General features: G+C 52.6%; 1 protein-coding gene across 4 annotated transcripts in view; it reads right to left on the reverse strand.

The window, feature by feature from the left end:
- Positions 1-5861: 5861 nt before the first annotated feature.
- The window catches only part of LOC119975145 (ribosomal protein S6 kinase-related protein-like), a 30008-nt gene continuing 18604 nt past the window's right edge, over positions 5862-17265 (reverse strand). For 3 of the 4 annotated variants that reach the window (XM_038814721.1, XM_038814719.1, XM_038814718.1), the window contains 7 exons: positions 13883-13990; positions 12847-12887; positions 12538-12565; positions 10579-10668; positions 9214-9302; positions 7581-7691; positions 5862-6465 (listed from right to left, as the gene is read on the reverse strand). In XM_038814721.1, coding sequence (XP_038670649.1) covers positions 6241-6465; positions 7581-7691; positions 9214-9302; positions 10579-10668; positions 12538-12565; positions 12847-12887; positions 13883-13990 — 692 coding nt within the window. In that variant the 3' untranslated portion in view covers positions 5862-6240. The remainder of the gene's footprint in view (positions 6466-7580; positions 7692-9213; positions 9303-10578; positions 10669-12537; positions 12566-12846; positions 12888-13882; positions 13991-17265) is intronic. The other variant, XM_038814720.1, reaches the window with a different exon arrangement.

A 17265-nucleotide genomic window follows, 5' to 3' on the forward strand; every position in this document is an offset into this window, starting at 1 on the left:
GAGGGTGTATGGGTGTATGTGTGTGTGGGTGTATGTGTGTGTGAGGGTGTATGTGTGTGTGGGTGTATGTGTGTGTGGGGTGTATGTGTGTGTGTGAGGGGTGTGTGAGGGTGTGTGGATGTATGTGTGTGTGAGGGTGTATGTGTGTGTGGGTGTATGTGTGTGAGGGTGTATGTGTGTGTGTGAGGGTGTGTGGGTGTGTGTGTGCGAGGGTATGTGTGTGAGGGTGTGTGGGTGTATGTGTGTGGGGTGTATGTGTGTGTGAGGGTGTATGGTGTGAGGGTTTATGTGTTTGAGGGTGTATGTGTGTGTGGGTGTATGTGTGTGAAGGTGTGTGGGTGTGTGTGTGTGTGAGGGTGTGAGGGTGTGTGGGTGTATGTGGGTGTGTGGGTGTGTGTGTGTGAGGGTGTGTGGGTGTATGTGTGTGTGTGAGGGTGTGTGGGTGTATGTGTGGTTGTGAGGGTGTGTGTGTGTGAGGGTGTATGTGTGTGAGGGTGTATGTGTGTGAGGGTGTATGTATGTGTGTGTGGGTGTATGTGTGTGAGGGCGTATGTGTGTGAGAGTGTGTGTGAGGGTGTGGGTGTGTGAGGGTGTGGGTGTGTGTGTGGGTGTATGTGTGAGGGTGTATGTGTGAGGGTGTATGTGTGTGTGGGTGGTGAGGGTGTGTGGTGTATGTGTGTGTGGGTGTATGTGTGTGTGTGAGGGTGTATGTGTGTGAGGGTGTGTGTGAGGGTGTGTGTATGTGAGGGTGTGTGTGGGTGTATGTGTGTGAGGGTGTATGTGTGTGAGGGTGTGTGGGTGTGTGAGTGTATGTGTGTGGGTGTATGTGTGTGTGTGAGGGTGTATGTGTGTGAGGTTGTATGTGTGTGTGGGTGTGTGAGGGTGTGTGGGTGTATGTGTGTGTGGGTTTATGTGTGTGTGGGTGTATGTGTGTGTGAGGGTGTATGTGGTGTTGGGTGTATGTGTGTGTGGGTGTGAGGGTGTGTGTGAGGGTGTATGTGTGTGAGGGTGTGTTGGGAGGCGATGGACATGGTTTCTCTTATTTCAAGGAGAGTGACTCAGTGGGTGTTTACTGTTTGCCGGGGGTCACACTGTTAGAGAACAGTAAATACAGAAATACATATCCTGTACCGTCCAGTAGGATTGCAAAGAATATCCTTTCATCAACTAAACAAATATTTGTGCATTCTATTAATAAGAGCAGAATCCAGCTTGACCTTCTCAGCCGGTCCTGTGACTTTGCCCCAAGATATTTCCCTTTAATTTGTGGAGTGCGTGTGTTTGATGTGAGGTGTGCCCCACAGTTTCCGAAAGATGCAAATGTTCCCACCCACGTTTCGTTCCACCTTCAACTTCAATTCATTTGCATTTGTTTCTGCCCCTTAGCTGTTTTGGAGAATGAGGTGTGAATCATTGAAATATATAAAATTTGTGAGTGTTTGCCAGGGTAGATGTTTGTCCCTGGCTCGGGAATCTAGATCAAGGGGTTAGACTCAGCATACGGACTGTAGGAGTGGGATGAGAAGGAATTCCTTCATTCAGAAGCCGGTTGGGAATTCTCTAGGCCAGGGATCTGTGCGTGCTCCATCATTGAGTGTGTTCAGGATGAGAGCGATATAGAATTTTAGACCCTATTAAAGGATCAGGCGGGAAGTGAAGTTGATGGTGATGACCTTGTTGAATAGCGGAGCAGGATCAAGGGGCTGAATGGCCTCTGGAATTGTACAATGGGGTAGAACTCCAGGGGTAACCACTGCCAGTTCATCCAAGTGGCCCATTTTCACAGGTGAGCATAGGTCATTTGACCATGGGCAGCATCACACCTGGACATGATCGCCCCCCCTCGCCTGGACAGACCAATGTGGGGCACAAAGTGTTGAGTCCAATGTGTTGCCATTGATCACCCAGATACTGGCCAGGCTGACTGACCGTTATCGATCACCCAGATACTGACCAGGCTGAGTGACCGTTATCGATCACCCAGATACTGACCAGGCTGACTGACCGTTATCGATCACCCAGATACTGGCCAGGCTGACTGACCGTTATCGATCACCCAGATACTGGCCAGGCTGACGTGACCTTTATCGATCACCCAGATACTGACAGGCTGACTGACCTTTATCCGATCACCCAGATACTGACCAGGCTGAGTGACCTTTATCGATCACCCAGATACTGGCCAGGCTGACGACCTTTATCGATCACCCAGATACTGACCAGGCTGACTGACCTTTATCGATCACCCAGATACTGACCAGGCTGACTGACCTTTATCGATCACCCAGATACTGGCCAGGCTGACTGACCTTTATCGATCACCCAGATACTGGTCAGGCTGACTGACCTTTATCGATCACGAGATACTGACCAGGCTGACTGACCTTTATCCATCACCCAGATACTGGACCAGGCTGAGTGACCGTTAATCGATCACCCAGATACTGGCCAGGCTGACTGACCTTTATCGATCACCCAGATACTGACCAGGCTGACTGACCGTTATCCATCACCCAGATACTGACCAGGCTGATCTGACCCGTTATCCATCACCCAGATACTGGCCAGGCTGACTGACCGTTATCCATCACCCAGATACTGACCAGGCTGACTGACCTTTATCGATCACCCAGATACTGGCCAGGCTGACTGACCGTTATCCATCACCCAGATACTGACCAGGCTGACTGACCGTTATCCATCACCCAGATACTGGACAGGCTGACTGACCGTTATCGATCACCCAGATACTGACCAGGCTGACTGACCGTTATCGATCACCCAGATACTGACCAGGCTGACTGACCGTTATCCATCACCCAGATACTGACCAGGCTGACTGACCGTTATCCATCACCCAGATACTGGACCAGGCTGACTGACCGTTATCGATCACCCAGATACTGACCAGGCTGACTGACCGTTATCGATCACCCAGATACTGACCAGGCTGACTGACCTTTATCCATCACCCAGATACTGGCCAGGCTGACTGACCGTTATCCATCACCCAGATACTGACCAGGCTGACTGACCGTTATCCATCACCCAGATACTGGCCAGGCTGACTGACCTTTATCGATCACCCAGATACTGACCAGGCTGACTGACCGTTATCGATCACCCAGATACTGGCCAGGCTGACTGACCTGCTCCGTGATATCTGAAGGTACCAATGACATTGTATGAACAGCTAATTGACTAAGTAATGAGTTGAAATATTGTGTGATTTTTACTAATCAAGGATCATTTATACACCATCATTAACACAGTCAACCATCCAATTGAGAGAGGACGTGAATTCTAAACTCGCGGCAGTGTTGGACTATCAGCCAGTGTCAATGAGCTCCGGGTGATGGGTGAACAAGACCTGGTCTGAGATTGGGTAGAGGCAGCAGAGTGTTGGATGCACATGGGGTTTACAGAGGGTAGAATGTGGGATAGTGATCTGGAGAGTGTTGAAATAGGCAGGTCAAGAGGTCACAAAAGCAGGGACGAAGGTTTCAGGGGGAAGGAGAGCTGAAACGGGCGATATTCGGGAGATGGAAATATATGGTCTGAATGAGGGAGTGAATATGGGGTTGAAAGGTCGATTGATAGGTCAGGGAAAGTGAAGAAATTCCAATCAAACGCAATGAATTATGCTGAGCTATAGTCACAGCCCATCACAGACATTGTCTACACAGCGTCGATCTTACCAGCACTAACAAGACCAATAGACAATCACTTGGAGGGATTTTATTTGAATTTATTCTCGGGATGTAAGGCCAGCATTTATTCCCTACGCTATTCCCCCCCCCCCCCACCCCCCCCCCCCCCCCCCCTCCCCCCGAGAGGGTGAACCGCCAACGCTGGGTTTGAAACACAGGGTCTCCATGGTCTCTTCAGAGGGTAGTTCAGAACCAACCATGTTGCAGCGGGTCTGGAGTCACATGGGCCCAGACCCAGGTACGGACGGAGGATTCCTACCCTGAAGGACATCAGGGAACCATTTGGGACAAATGCGACATTTCATCGTCAATACCAGGAGCTGGTCCCAGACACAATCAGACCACAAATACTTCCAGAAGCTTCTTTATTTATCGGTTAGTCACTTCCAATCCCACTGGAATGCAAATTTCATGTTCAAAACTGACGTAAAACACAATATATATTCAAAGGAGAACATTTCAGAACATTAAATTAGTTGTCTATGGAGCAACTCAATGAGGCTGCACTGAATTGTCAGCTCCTTAAAATTAGAATCATTGTTGCATATCACTACCGTACCCCAGTGTTATACAGTGACAGACCCATCCCCAGCAGTACTGTACCCCAGTGTTACACAGTGACAGACCCGTCCCCACCAGTACTGTACCCCAGTGTTATACAGTGAAAGACCCGTCCCCACCAGTACCGTACCCCAGTGTTATACAGTGACAGACTCGTCCCCACCAGTACTGTACCCCAGTGTTACACAGTGACAGACCCGTCCCCACCAGTACTGTACCCCAGTGTTATACAGTGAAAGACCCGTCCCCACCGTACTGTACCCCAGTGTTATACAGTGACAGACCCATCCCCACCAGTACTGTACCCCAGTGTTATACAGTGAAAGACCCGTCCCCACCGTACTGTACCCCAGTGTTATACAGTGACAGACCCGTCCCCACCAGTACTGTACCCCAGTGTTATACAGTGACAGACCCATCCCCAGCACTGTACCCCAGTGTTATACAGTGACAGACCCATCCCCAGCAGTACTGTATCCCAGTGTTACACAGTGACAGACCCGTCCCCACCAGTACTGTACCCCAGTGTTACACAGTGACAGACCCGTCCCCACCAGTACTGTACCCCAGTGTTATACAGTGACAGACCCATCCCCAGCACTGTACCCCAGTGTTATACAGTGACAGACCCGTCCCCACCAGTACTGTACCCCAGTGTTATACAGTGACAGACCCGTCCCCAGCAGTACCGTACCCCAGTGTTATACAGTGACAGACCCGTCCCCACCAGTACTGTACCCCAGTGTTACACAGTGACAGACCCGTCCCCACCAGTACCGTACCCCAGTGTTATACAGTGACAGGCCCGTCCCCACCAGCACTGTATCCCAGTGTTATACAGTGACAGACCGGTCCCCACCAGTACTGTCCCCCAGTGTTATACAGTGACAGACCCGTCCCCACCAGTACCGTACCCCAGTGTTATACAGTGACAGACCCGTCCCCACCAGTACCGTACCCCAATGTTATACAGTGACAGGCCCGTCCCCACCAGTACTGTATCCCAGTGCTATACAGTGACAGACCCGTCCCCACCAGTACTGTACCCGTGTTATACAGTGACAGACCCATCTCCACCAGTACTGTACCCCAGTGTTATACAGTGACAGACCTGTCCCCACCAGTACTGTACCCCAGTGTTATACAGTGACAGACCCATCCCCACCAGTACTGTACCCCAGTGTTATGCAGTGACAGACCAGTCCCCACCCCAGTGTTATACAGTGACAGACCCGTCCCCACCAGTACTGTACCCCAGTGTTATACAGTGACAAACTCGTCCCCACCAGTACTGTACCCCAGTGTTATACAGTGACAGACCCGTCCCCACCAATACGGTACCCCAGTGTTATACAGTGACAGACCCGTCCCCACCAGTACTGTATCCCAGAGTTATACAGTGACAGACCCGTCCCCACCAGTACTGTACCCCAGTGTTATACAGTGACAGACCCGTCACCACCAGCACTGTACCCCAGTGTTATACAGAGACAGACCCTCCCCACCAGTACTGTACCCCAGTGTTATACAGTGACAGACCCCTCCCCACCAGTACTGTACCCCAGTGTTATACAGTGACAGACCTGTACCCACCAGTACTGTACCCCAGTGTCATACAGTGACAGACCCGTCGCCACCAGTACTGTATCCCAGAGTTATACAGTGACAGACCCGTCCCCACCAGTACTGTACCCCAGTGTTATACAGAGACAGACAGTTGCCAGGAGAATGAATGGGGAAAGAGAGAAATCGCAGCGATGAGAGCCAGTAGACAGAGAGGGAAGAGGAGAGGAAGCTGAGAGAGACATTGAGAGGACACAAGTCTGGACAGACAGGGACAGCATGATTGGAGGAGGAGACAAACAGCAAACCTGAGAGTGAGCAATCGAGGATATGCACGTTAGAGGAAGTGAGAGAAAACGTGTTTGTGTATGAAAGCTGCACTGTGCAATCCAGAGGGACACACACACTATCCTGCTAATGGAAGCTTTGATGCACAGGGCAGCTCCCAGTCGAAGCCTCGGAAGAGACTGGGGTTTGGTCTGATTTGACACGACAGTTTCCCAGTGGAATGATTCATCTCCAGGGGCAGCTTCTGCAGCGAGTCTGGATCGAAGGACAAGCCCTGGAAGAAGCGGTGTGCCCTGAACACACCGAGACGGTGCAAGCGGAGCCCAGGGTCACCGCACAGGAGCTGAAAGAGAAGCAGAGAGAGTGAAACTGAGAACAGGCCACGCGTGTACCTTCTCTCCTCCCCGAGTCCCCGGCTCACCGTGGCCCCTCATGAGCTGCCATGTGTGAGTCTGTTGTGCAAATCATCGCTGCCGAAATTCCTGTTGTTGGGATTTGTCGAGATGGTCACTGGAAAACATCACGAAGCAGCAACGGTGGCTGATTTCCCCTGTCCCCTCTTCTCTCACCAATCGGGGGGACGGGGGGGGGGGGGGGGGGGGGGGGGGGCTGAGGATAATTGAGGCACCTCCAACCGCTGCACCACCCCCTCTCTCAATTGGTGACTCGACACAAACTGGGGGAACTGGACTAAAATCGAAGTTCTGTAGCTTGGCAGTACATCAGCGGAGACAGAAACAGTTCGTGTTTCTTCAGGAGGATCTGGATTTGGCTCAAATCTCCCATGTTCCAGTCCAGGTCCATGCAGAGTATCCAATTATTTTTTTTTCCAATTACGGGGCAATTTAGCGTGGCCAAACCACCTGCCCTGCACATCTTTGGGTTGTGGGGGTGAGACCCACGCAGACACGGGGAGAATGTGCAAACTCCACACGGACAGTGACCCAGAGCCGGGATCGAACGTGAGGTGGGCTTTTACCCCGTGTGTACAGTTACGATGTCCAGCTGAGGGTGGGGGAGGGGGAATGGGCAGGTCACAGAAACATGTGTGCAGCAGACGAAGAGAGACCTGGGGAGGAGAGGGGAGGTGACCGGCTGTGACCCAAGAACTGCATCAGGGTGTGAGGTAGTGCCTGCAGGAACAGAGAGGAGGAGGAGAAATAAAAAGGCGGAGGGCGGCACGGTGGCGCAGTGGTTAGCACTGCTTCCTCACGGTGGCGCAGTGGTTAGCACTGCTTCCTCACGGCGCCGAGGTCCCAGGTTCGATCCCGGCCCCGGGTCTCTGTCCGTGTGGAGTTTGCACATTCTCCCCGTGTCTGCGTGGGTTTCGCCTCCACAACCCAAAGATGTGCAGGGTAGGTGGATCACGCTAAATTGCCCCTTAATTGGAGAAAAATAATTGTGTAATCTAAACGTATGAAAAAAAAAGAATTAAAAAGTTGATAAAGGTGATTGTACCTCAGTGAGTAGGATAGTCAGGTTGTGGCTGATGGTGGCTGGAGGGACAATGTCAGCCTGCTCCACACGAAGCAGCATTGAGGCGTGATCACACTGTGGCTCTACTGGAAACTAAGGGTCAGACAGAAATCCCGTTAGCAGGAGAAGTACGAGCTCCTTTCCCAGTTCACACTGTTGGCTGGCAGCAGAAACACTGAGTCATACACAACACGCACACTCTGAACACAACTGGCATCGCTGAGGAAAGGGACTGGTGGGCAGCTCGGTAGCACAGCTGTTAGCACAGTTGCTTCACAGCTGCAAGATCCCAGGTTCGATTCCCGGCTTGGGTCACTGTCCGTGCGGAGTCTGCACATTCTCCCCGTGTCTGCGTGGGTTTCCTCCGGGAGCTCCGGTTTCCTCCCACAGTCCAACGATGTGCAGGTTAGGTGGATTGGCCGTGATAAATTGCCCTTAGTGTCCAAAATTGGCCTTAGTGTTGGGTGGGGTCGCTGGGTTATGGGGACAGGGTGGAGGTGTTGACCGTGGGTAGGGTGGGGCTCTTTCAAAAGAGCCGGTGCGGACTCGATGGGCCGAATGGCCTCCTTCTGCACTGTAAATTCTATGATTCTACGACAGGGATTTCAGGAGCAGGGACAAAGGCTGCGCAAGGATTGATGTGCAGAGGATGGGGGCAGCTGGAAAAGTTCATATGTTTATTGATCAGACCATCCAATCGGCTGTCTTTCCTGCCCTCCCTCCCTCCCTCCCAGACCAAATCAACCTTCAACCTCTGCACTCGCTGTGAACTCGCATCTTTCTCTATCCCCCCCCCCCCCAACACACACACACACACACGACACCCCTGTATGAAACCTCAGAACAATTATGCACTGTATTTTCCCCCAGGCGCGCTACATCACCTGCCTTCCAATCGCACTCCAGGTTGTGGGTGTGTGGGTCCTGGCTAAACTTGGTGAGGAGGGAGGTATCTTTTCTGGACCCTTTCAGCATCCATTCACTCCTCCCCCCACCCCGGGATGCTCCTATAGTTGAGCGACAGGAAACACACAAACTCTCAAATCAACCAGACAGACATTTAAACTAAACACAAAGCAGAACAGTAAAAAAATTTTAAAATATAAATTTAAAGTATTCAAGTACTTTTTTCCAATTAAGGGGCAATTTAGCATGGCCAATCCACCTACCCTGCACATCTTTTGGGTAGTGGGGGGCGAAACCCACGCAGACACGGGGAGAATGTGCAAACTCCACACGGACAGTGACCCAGGGCCGGGATTGAACCTGGGACCTCGGCGCCGTGAGGCAGCAGGGCTAACCACTGTGCCACCGTGCTGCCCCTGCAGAACATTACAATTGACATTTAATACAATAAAATAAAAATGCTTCACCAGAGTCCTATCGAAGACATTTAATACTGAGCTATACAAGGTCAAGGAAAGCTTGGCCAAAGGGTCAGGATTTAAGGAGCATCTTTATGGAGGAGAGAGAGGGTCAGAGTGTCTAGGGAGGGAGAGCTTAGGGACCAGGCAGCTGAAGGCATGGTTGTGGTTTCAGGTACATGGGGTAAGGAATGGTATATCTCATTAACAACCCCCTCCCCATAGACAGCCCCCCAGGGTGGCGTAGCTACCTTGCCAGTGACCAGAGCGAAGAGGAGGACTCCGAGGGACCACCAGTCAGCTGTGTGATTGTAGGGACTGCCCCTCAATACTTCAGGAGCTGTAAACAGCAACAGGTCAAATGTCAACAACAGGAGAGTAGTAGTAAGAAGTCTTACAACACCAGGTTAAAGTCCAACATGTTTGTTTCAAACACTAGCTTTCGGAGCGCAGCTCCTTCCTCAGGTGAATCGGAGCAGTGTTCCGAAAGCTAGTGTTTGAAACAAACCTGTTGGACTTTAACCTGGTGTTGTTAGACTTCTTACTGTGCTCACCCCAGTCCAACGCCGGCATCCCCACATCATAACAACAGGAGAGGCTACTGACCCGTCACCCAGAGCGGCGCAGAGGAAGGTTTGGTCAGGCCTGCAGCACAATGATACCTGCTTTACCCCATTGTTCACAATCTCCAAACTCTGCTCTGATGCCAACTTGTCCCCGATGTTGAATATAGTAAATCCCCGGTCAACACAAAGTGTGTAAAGAATGCTCGGCTTTTCATAATGCTGTTAAACTGGGCACCTATTGGGAATAATACCTCACCAAGTGTCGGAATGTATCCCGCCTTTTCTTGGTACCTGCCCAAAGTAGCAGATTAAACCAGGATTCAGCGTGTGGGAATGTGAGCAGGTCCCACAGCTGCCACTCCAAGGGGCAATACTGCAGAATATTGAAGACCAGCCCATAACATAAAGCACAATCCTTTTAAACTTTACACTTAATAACGAATAGATAAGAATTTGACATATGGAACGTTCGCACTATCATGGTGGCTGTGGGTCAAGATTCTCTATTCTTTCTCAATAGAGAGATTTAATATTCAGGATGGAGGTCACCAGTTCTAAAGCCACCCGTACATTTAGGAAGCTCAACGCTATTACAAGGCATTTCGAACGGACCTAGACAAACTCCACCCCTCGGTGGTCATTGCCCATCCCCGCTGTGACCTTTCCCCCTGGCCCCCCCGCCGTTACCTTGCCCCCTCAATGACCTTCCCTCCTCTCTCCCCAGTGACCTCTCCCTCAGGAACCTTCCCCCTCCAACCCGTGACCTTGCCCCCTTATCTCTGTGACCTTGCCCCCTCTCTCTCCGTGACCTTGCCCCCCCTACCCTCAGTGACCTTGCCCCCTCTCTCTGTGACCTTGCCCCCTCTCTCTCCGTGACCTTGCCCCCCCTACCCTCAGTGACCATGCTCCCTCCCCAGTGATCTTGCCCCCTTAACCCATGACCTTGCCCTCTCCAAAATGACCCACAGTGACCGTACCCCTCCCCTACAGTGACCATACCGCACCCCCCCTCCCCCCCGACCCCCACCCCCCCGACCCCAGTGACCTTACCCATGTACTGAATGGTTCCACAGATGGTGTGTGCCCTCTCTCCACGGCACAGTCTGCGGCAGAAACCAAAATCGGTCAACCTGAGGTGGCCTGAGAGAGAGAGAGAGAAACGTTGTATCTGGTTCCATAACAATGCTTACCCATTACAAAGCTGATGATTAAAGGATTTGATGGGGTCGACAGAGAGAAGAGGGGGGAATCCTGTGAGGATAGTGACTGGTTGGTAGACTAGGCAGTTAAGTGGCTGTTACAGTTCGTAAGGTAGGCAGGAGCCTGGGCTTTGAGATTGGTGAAGCGATTGCAAAAGCAAGGAATCTTTGATGAAGCTAGTGCGGCACAAACTGGAGTCACGTGGCGAATTCTGGGCACCAAAAGGAGGGACTTGGAGCAGGCGGAGAAAAATGGTCCCAGAGACAAGAGACTCGAGTAATGTGGAGCAGCTTTTTTCCTCGCTGAAGAGAAGATGAACAGGTTTAATAGAGGTGAAATCATGAGGGGTCTGGACAGGGTCGATAGGGAGAAACCGTTCACATTGGGCGGATGGGTTGAGAACCCGGGGACAATGATATCAGGTGATGCAAATGAGCCAATAGTGACATGAAGAAAAATGTTTCAATGCAGCGAATGGTTAGGATCCGGAATACACTGTCTGTGAGTGTGGTGGAGTCAGGGTCACACAGCGAGTGGTTAGGGTCTGGAATGTACTGTCTGTGAGTGTGGTGGAGGCAGATTCACACAGCGAGTGGTTAGGGTCTGCAATGTACTGTCTGACAGTGTGGTGGAGGCAGGGTCACACAGCGAGTGGTTAGGATCCGGAATACACTGTCTGTGAGTGTGGTGGAGTCAGGGTCACACAGCGAGTGGTTAGGGTCTGGAATGTACTGTCTGAGAGTGTGGTGGAGGCAGATTCACATAGCGAGTGGTTAGGGTCTGCAATGTACTGTCTGACAGTGTGGTGGAGGCAGGGTCACACAGCGAGTGGTTAGGATCCGGAATACACTGTCTGTGAGTGTGGTGGAGTCAGGGTCACACAGCGAGTGATTAGGGTCTGGAATGTACTGTCTGAGAGTGTGGTGGAGGCAGGTTCACACAGCGAGTGGTTAGGATCTGGAATGTACTGTCTGACAGTGTGGTGGAGTCAGGGTCACACAGTGAGTGGTTAGGGTCTGGAATACACTGTCTGTGAGTGTGGTGGAGTCAGGGTCACACAGTGAGTGGTTAGGGTCTGGAATGTACTGTCACTGATTTGTATGAACATAGCACCTGTAACGTAATAAAACCCCAAGGAGCACCACAAGAGGGTTATAAAGCAAATGTTGACACTGACCCACACATTATATGGGGCTGGTTTAGCTCACTCGGCTAAATCGCTGGCTTTGAAAGCAGGCCAGCAGCACGGTTCAATTCCCGTACCAGCCTCCCCGAACAGGCGCCGGAATGTGGCAACTAGGGGCTTTTCACAGTAACTTCATTGAAGCCTACTCGTGACAATAAGCGATTTGCATTTCATTTTTTTTCACATTAGCATACTGGCCAAAGAGCTAAATTTAAGGAGTGACCTACAAGAAGGAAAGGGAGGAAGAGAGAGAGAGAGAGAGAGTCGGAGAGGTTTAGGGAGGGAACTCCAGAGCTTGGGGTCTCGACTGCTGAAGACGTGGCCAACGATGGTGCAGCGATTAATACTGGGGAGGCTCAAGGGGCCAGAATTAGAGCAAAGCAGAGATCCTGTAGGATTGGAAAGCTAGCAGAGATTAGAGAGATTAGGAGGGACGAGGTCACGGAGGGATTTGAAAACCAGGGGAAGAGTTACAGTCAGTGACATATTACAGTACCCACCGTTCAACGGCAGTACCTGTTACAGTTACATATTACAGTCCACTATCCTCACAGTCAATCCCTGTCCATTACAATCAGTGACACATTACATACGGTGATGAATCGCAGCTTCCACCCGCTTACCTCGATCGTTCAGAAGAACATTCTCCATCTGAAAAAGACAAAGTTTAAAGTTTAACAGCTGATTCATAAACAGGTTGGAGGGACAGGAAGCACAAACACTTTGATGCCACCTGACCAGGCTCTAACTCACTCAGAGGACCTCGGGAACGAGAGACTCCACTGGTCCGTCCCTCCCTCCCGCCTACAACCCCGACCCCTTGTTGCCGGATGTCTGTGGCTTCATCTATCTCCAGCCAGTGGGGAGGATTCCCCCACATGCAACAGACCAGAATGAAATGACGAGCGCCGTGGAGAGTGAGAAATTCCTACCTTCACGTCGCGATGAACCACACCAATATCATGGAGGAACCCTGCAGGTGGAGAATCACAAAACAAACAGCTAGTAACAACTCCAGTAACCGAGAGACAAAGGAGCAATTCTCGAGCCCCTTTCACAACCTCAGGATATCTAAATGCGTTTCACAATCAATGAACAACTTTCAAAGTGTTGGCACCTGTTATAATGTAGGAAATCTGACAGCCAACGGGTGCACAGGAGGATCCCATTACAAAATGATTTTGTCACGTTGATTGAGGGATAAATATTGGCCAGAACTCCAGGAAGAATCTTCCTACTTTTCTTCAACATGGTGGCCGTGCGACCTACATTCAGGCTGGGTTTCACTTCAAAGGTCACATCCAAAAGACAGCACTTCAGACAGTGCAGCACTCCCTCAGCACTGACCCTCTGACAGTGCGGCACTCCCTCAGTACTGACCCTCTGACAGTGCAGCACTCCCTCAGTACTGACCCTCTGACAGTGCGGCACTCCCTCAGTACTGACCCTCTGACAGTGCAGCACTCCCTCAGTACTGACCCTCTGACAGTGCGGCACTCCCTCAGTACTGACCCTCTGACAGTGCAGCACTCCCTCAGTACAGACCCTCTGACAGTGCGGCACTCCCTCAGTACTGACCCTCTGACAGTGCGGCACTCCCTCAGTACTGACCCTCTGACAATGCAGCACTCCCTCAGTACGAAGCCTCTGACAGTTCAGCACTCCCTCAGTACTGACCCTCTGACAGTGCGGCACTCCCTCAGTACTGACCCTCTGACAGTGCGGCACTCCCTCAGTACTGACCCTCTGACAGTGCAGCACTCCCTCAGTACTGACCCTCTGACAGTGCAGCACCATCTCAGTACTGACCCTCTGACAGTGCGGCACTCCCTCAGTACTGACCCTCTGACAGTGCAGCACTCCCTCAGTACTGACCCTCTGGCAGTGCGGCATTCCCTCAGTACTGTGGGCATGAGTTTTTTGGAGAGAAATCTGAACAAACGATCCAGATGATTCATGTGTACTTACCAATGGCAGAACCCAACTCGGCTGCAAACACTCGTGCCCTGCCCTCGGCAAAGGGCGCACAGTCTCTCCAGAGCATGTGGAGATCCCCAGCACCCTGGTAATCACACACTGTAGGAAGGTAATGAGGGAGGAGACAGTCAATTCCAGTGAAAACATTGTGGACAGGGCAGCCACAGGGCTCATCCTGTCTCGCAGCAATAAGCAGCATCATACTCAAATATTCCAGGACAGGCCTGAAAACTCGCATCAAACAGACCGCCGCAGAATGGGATCAAACCCTCACTGACTTCCGCCCTGTCAATACACTGGAGAAATCTGGGATGATTATCCCTGATGTCCCAAAGGAGCATCAGTGAATTACAGGCAAGCACAGCAAAGAGGGAGGCCATGTGGCCCATTGAATCTGTACTGGCTCTTTTTGAAGAGCAATGCCACTTCCCCACTCTTTCACTTCGGAATGATCCAGTTCCCTTCTGCTGCTGCCAGTGAATCCGTTTCCACTTCCCCAGGCAGCAGCATCCAAATCCCAACCACTCAATTCACAAAATCCTTTTTTGCTCATCTCGCTTTCGCCTTAAACCTGCGCCGCCCCTGTTATCGACTCTTTGACCACAACATCCTTCACAATTTTCAACACCTGCATCAAGTCTTCTCTCAGCCTGCCCTGCTGTACGGAGAGCAACCCCTGCCTCTCTGTGTGACTCAATCCCTCATCGCTGGAACCATTCTGCTCAAACCCTTGGCCCTTCTCCGAAAAGCTGTCCTGTCCTCAGATTGGGCAAATTTACCCTCCCTTTTGTCCCAGTGCTCCAGAAACTGGTCAGGTTAACGGACCTCGCCCGGTGCCATGGCACCCTGTCCTCGTCACAGTGATATCATTTATTTAACTCCCAATTTCTGCACATACTCTTGGTGATTCTTGGAGAAGTCAGGGGGCTGTTTTGAAGGATATTTGGCAATAAGCAGTGCAAAGTGAGGACGTGTGCGCACACACGCACACACCACGCACGCACACTCACTCACACGCGCACACACACCACGCACACACCACACGCGCACGCACACACACGCACGCACACACACGCACGCACACACACACACTCACTCACCCACACGCACACACACATGCGCGCACACACTCACACGCACACACACATGCGCGCACACACTCACACGCACACACGACAATTCTACTCTCCTCACCATTGTGGATAAGCTTCGGAGTTCTGAATTCCTCATAGTAACTAGAGGAGGCCGTTCTACCTGAGCCTGTCCCACCAAAACTCAGACCATGGTAGTCCCCTGTTCTAACTCTATGTGCCCAGATCCCCGAATACCTTTGCTTCACAAAAATCTATCAATTTCAGATTTAAAGTTAATGATTGATCATCAATGGCCGCTTGTGGGAGAGAGTTCCAAACTTCAATCAGCCTTTTGTATGTGGAAGTGATTTCTCATTTCGCTCCTGAAAAGGCCGCCACTGTCTGGGGCTAGATTTACCAACCTATTGGCGGAAATATCCTCTATCGATCCTGTGTGGATCCAGGGATGTGCTCACTGATTTCCTGATGACTCTGATCACGTCATCCCTCAATCTTCTCAACTCTAGAGATGTGGGCAGCACGGTCGCACAGTGGGTAGCTCTGTTGCTTCGGAGCTCCAGGGTCTCGGGTTCGATTCCCCGCTGGGTCACTGTCTGTGCGGGGTCTGCACGTTCTCCCCGTGTGTGCGTGGGTTTCCTCCGGGTGCTCCGGTTTCCTCCCACAGTCCAAAGACGTGCGGGTTAGGGGGATTGGCCATGACAAATTGCCCTTAGTGTCCAAAAAATGTTAGATGGGGTTACGGGCAGAGGGTGGAGCTGTGGGCTTGGGTAGGGTGGTCTTTCCAAGAGCCGGTGCAGACTCGATGGGCCGAGTGGCCTTCTTCTGTGCTGTAAATTCTGTGAGATTACAATCTCAGTTCTGACCTCGCCTGATAGTTTAACCCTTTCTGCCCCAATGTCATTCTGTCAAAACTACACTGCACTCCCTCCAAGGTCAATATCTCCTCCCGGAGGAGCGATGCCCCCAGCTGCTCACTGCACACCGGATCTGATCGATCTAGAGCTCTGTAGGCCTGAAAGGTGACCTCCTACCCCTCTTGTAATGTAGCCTCCTAGACATAGAAACTTAGAATAGTTAGAGCATAGAAGGAGGCCATTCAGCCCGCCCGGCCTCTGCTGGCCCACCAAAAGAGAAACTCACCGGTACCAGTTGCTCAAGCCCTGCAAATCTTTCCTTGTCAGATGGTGATCCTGTTCCCTTTTCAAAGCCCCACATTCTCGGGCTTTGCATTCCAGATCGCTGGGGGAAAATAAATTCTTCTCACCCCACCGCCGTCCCCCTCCCCTGCTCTCCCATCTCTCTCCATACGCCCACCGCCGTCCCCCTCCCCCTCCCCCTCCCCTGCTCCCCTATCTCTCTCCATACGCCCACCGCCGTCCCCCTCCCCCTCCCCTGCTCTCCCATCTCTCTCCATACGCCCACCGCCATCCCCCTCCCCCTCCCCTGCTCTCCCATCTCTCTCCATAGCGGCCACCGCCGTCCCCCTCCCCTCCATACGCCCACCGCCGTCCCCCTCCCCTGCTCTCCCATCTCTCTCCATACGCCCACCGCCGTCCCCCTCCCCTGCTCTCCCATCTCTCTCCATACGCCCACCGCCGTCCCCCTCCCCTGCTCTCCCATCTCTCTCCATACGCCCACCGCCGTCCCCCTCCCCTGCTCTCCCATCTCTCTCCATACGCCCACCGCCGTCCCCCTCCCCTGCTCTCCCATCTCTCTCCATACGCCCACCGCCGTCCCCCTCCCCCTCCCCTGCTCTCCCATCTCTCTCCATACGCCCACCGCCGTCCCCCTCCCCTGCTCTCCCATCTCTCTCCATACGCCCACCGCCGTCCCCCTCCCCTGCTCTCCCATCTCTCTCCATACGCCCACCGCCGTCCCCCTCCCCCTCCCCTGCTCTCCCATCTCTCTCCATACGCTCACCGCCGTCCCCCTCCCCTGCTCCCCTATCTCTCTCCATACGCCCACCGCCGTCCCCTCCCCCTCTCCTGCTCTCCCATCTCTCTCCATAGCGCCCACCGCCGTCCCCCTCCCCCTCCTCTGCTCTCTCATCTCTCTCCATACGCCCACCGCCGTCCCCCTCCCCCGCCCCTGCTCTCCCATCTCTCTCCATACGCCCACCGCCGTCCCCCTCCCCTGCTCCCCTATCTCTCTCCATACGCTCACCGCCGTCCCCCTCCCCTGCTCCCCTATCTCTCTCCATACGCCCACCGCCGTCCCCCTCCCCTGCTCTCCCATCTCTCTCCATAGCGCCCACCGCCGTCCCCCTCCCCCTCCTCTGCT

Source organism: Scyliorhinus canicula, chromosome 12, assembly GCF_902713615.1.
Source record: "Scyliorhinus canicula chromosome 12, sScyCan1.1, whole genome shotgun sequence".
NCBI classification, from domain to species: Eukaryota; Metazoa; Chordata; class Chondrichthyes; order Carcharhiniformes; family Scyliorhinidae; genus Scyliorhinus; species Scyliorhinus canicula.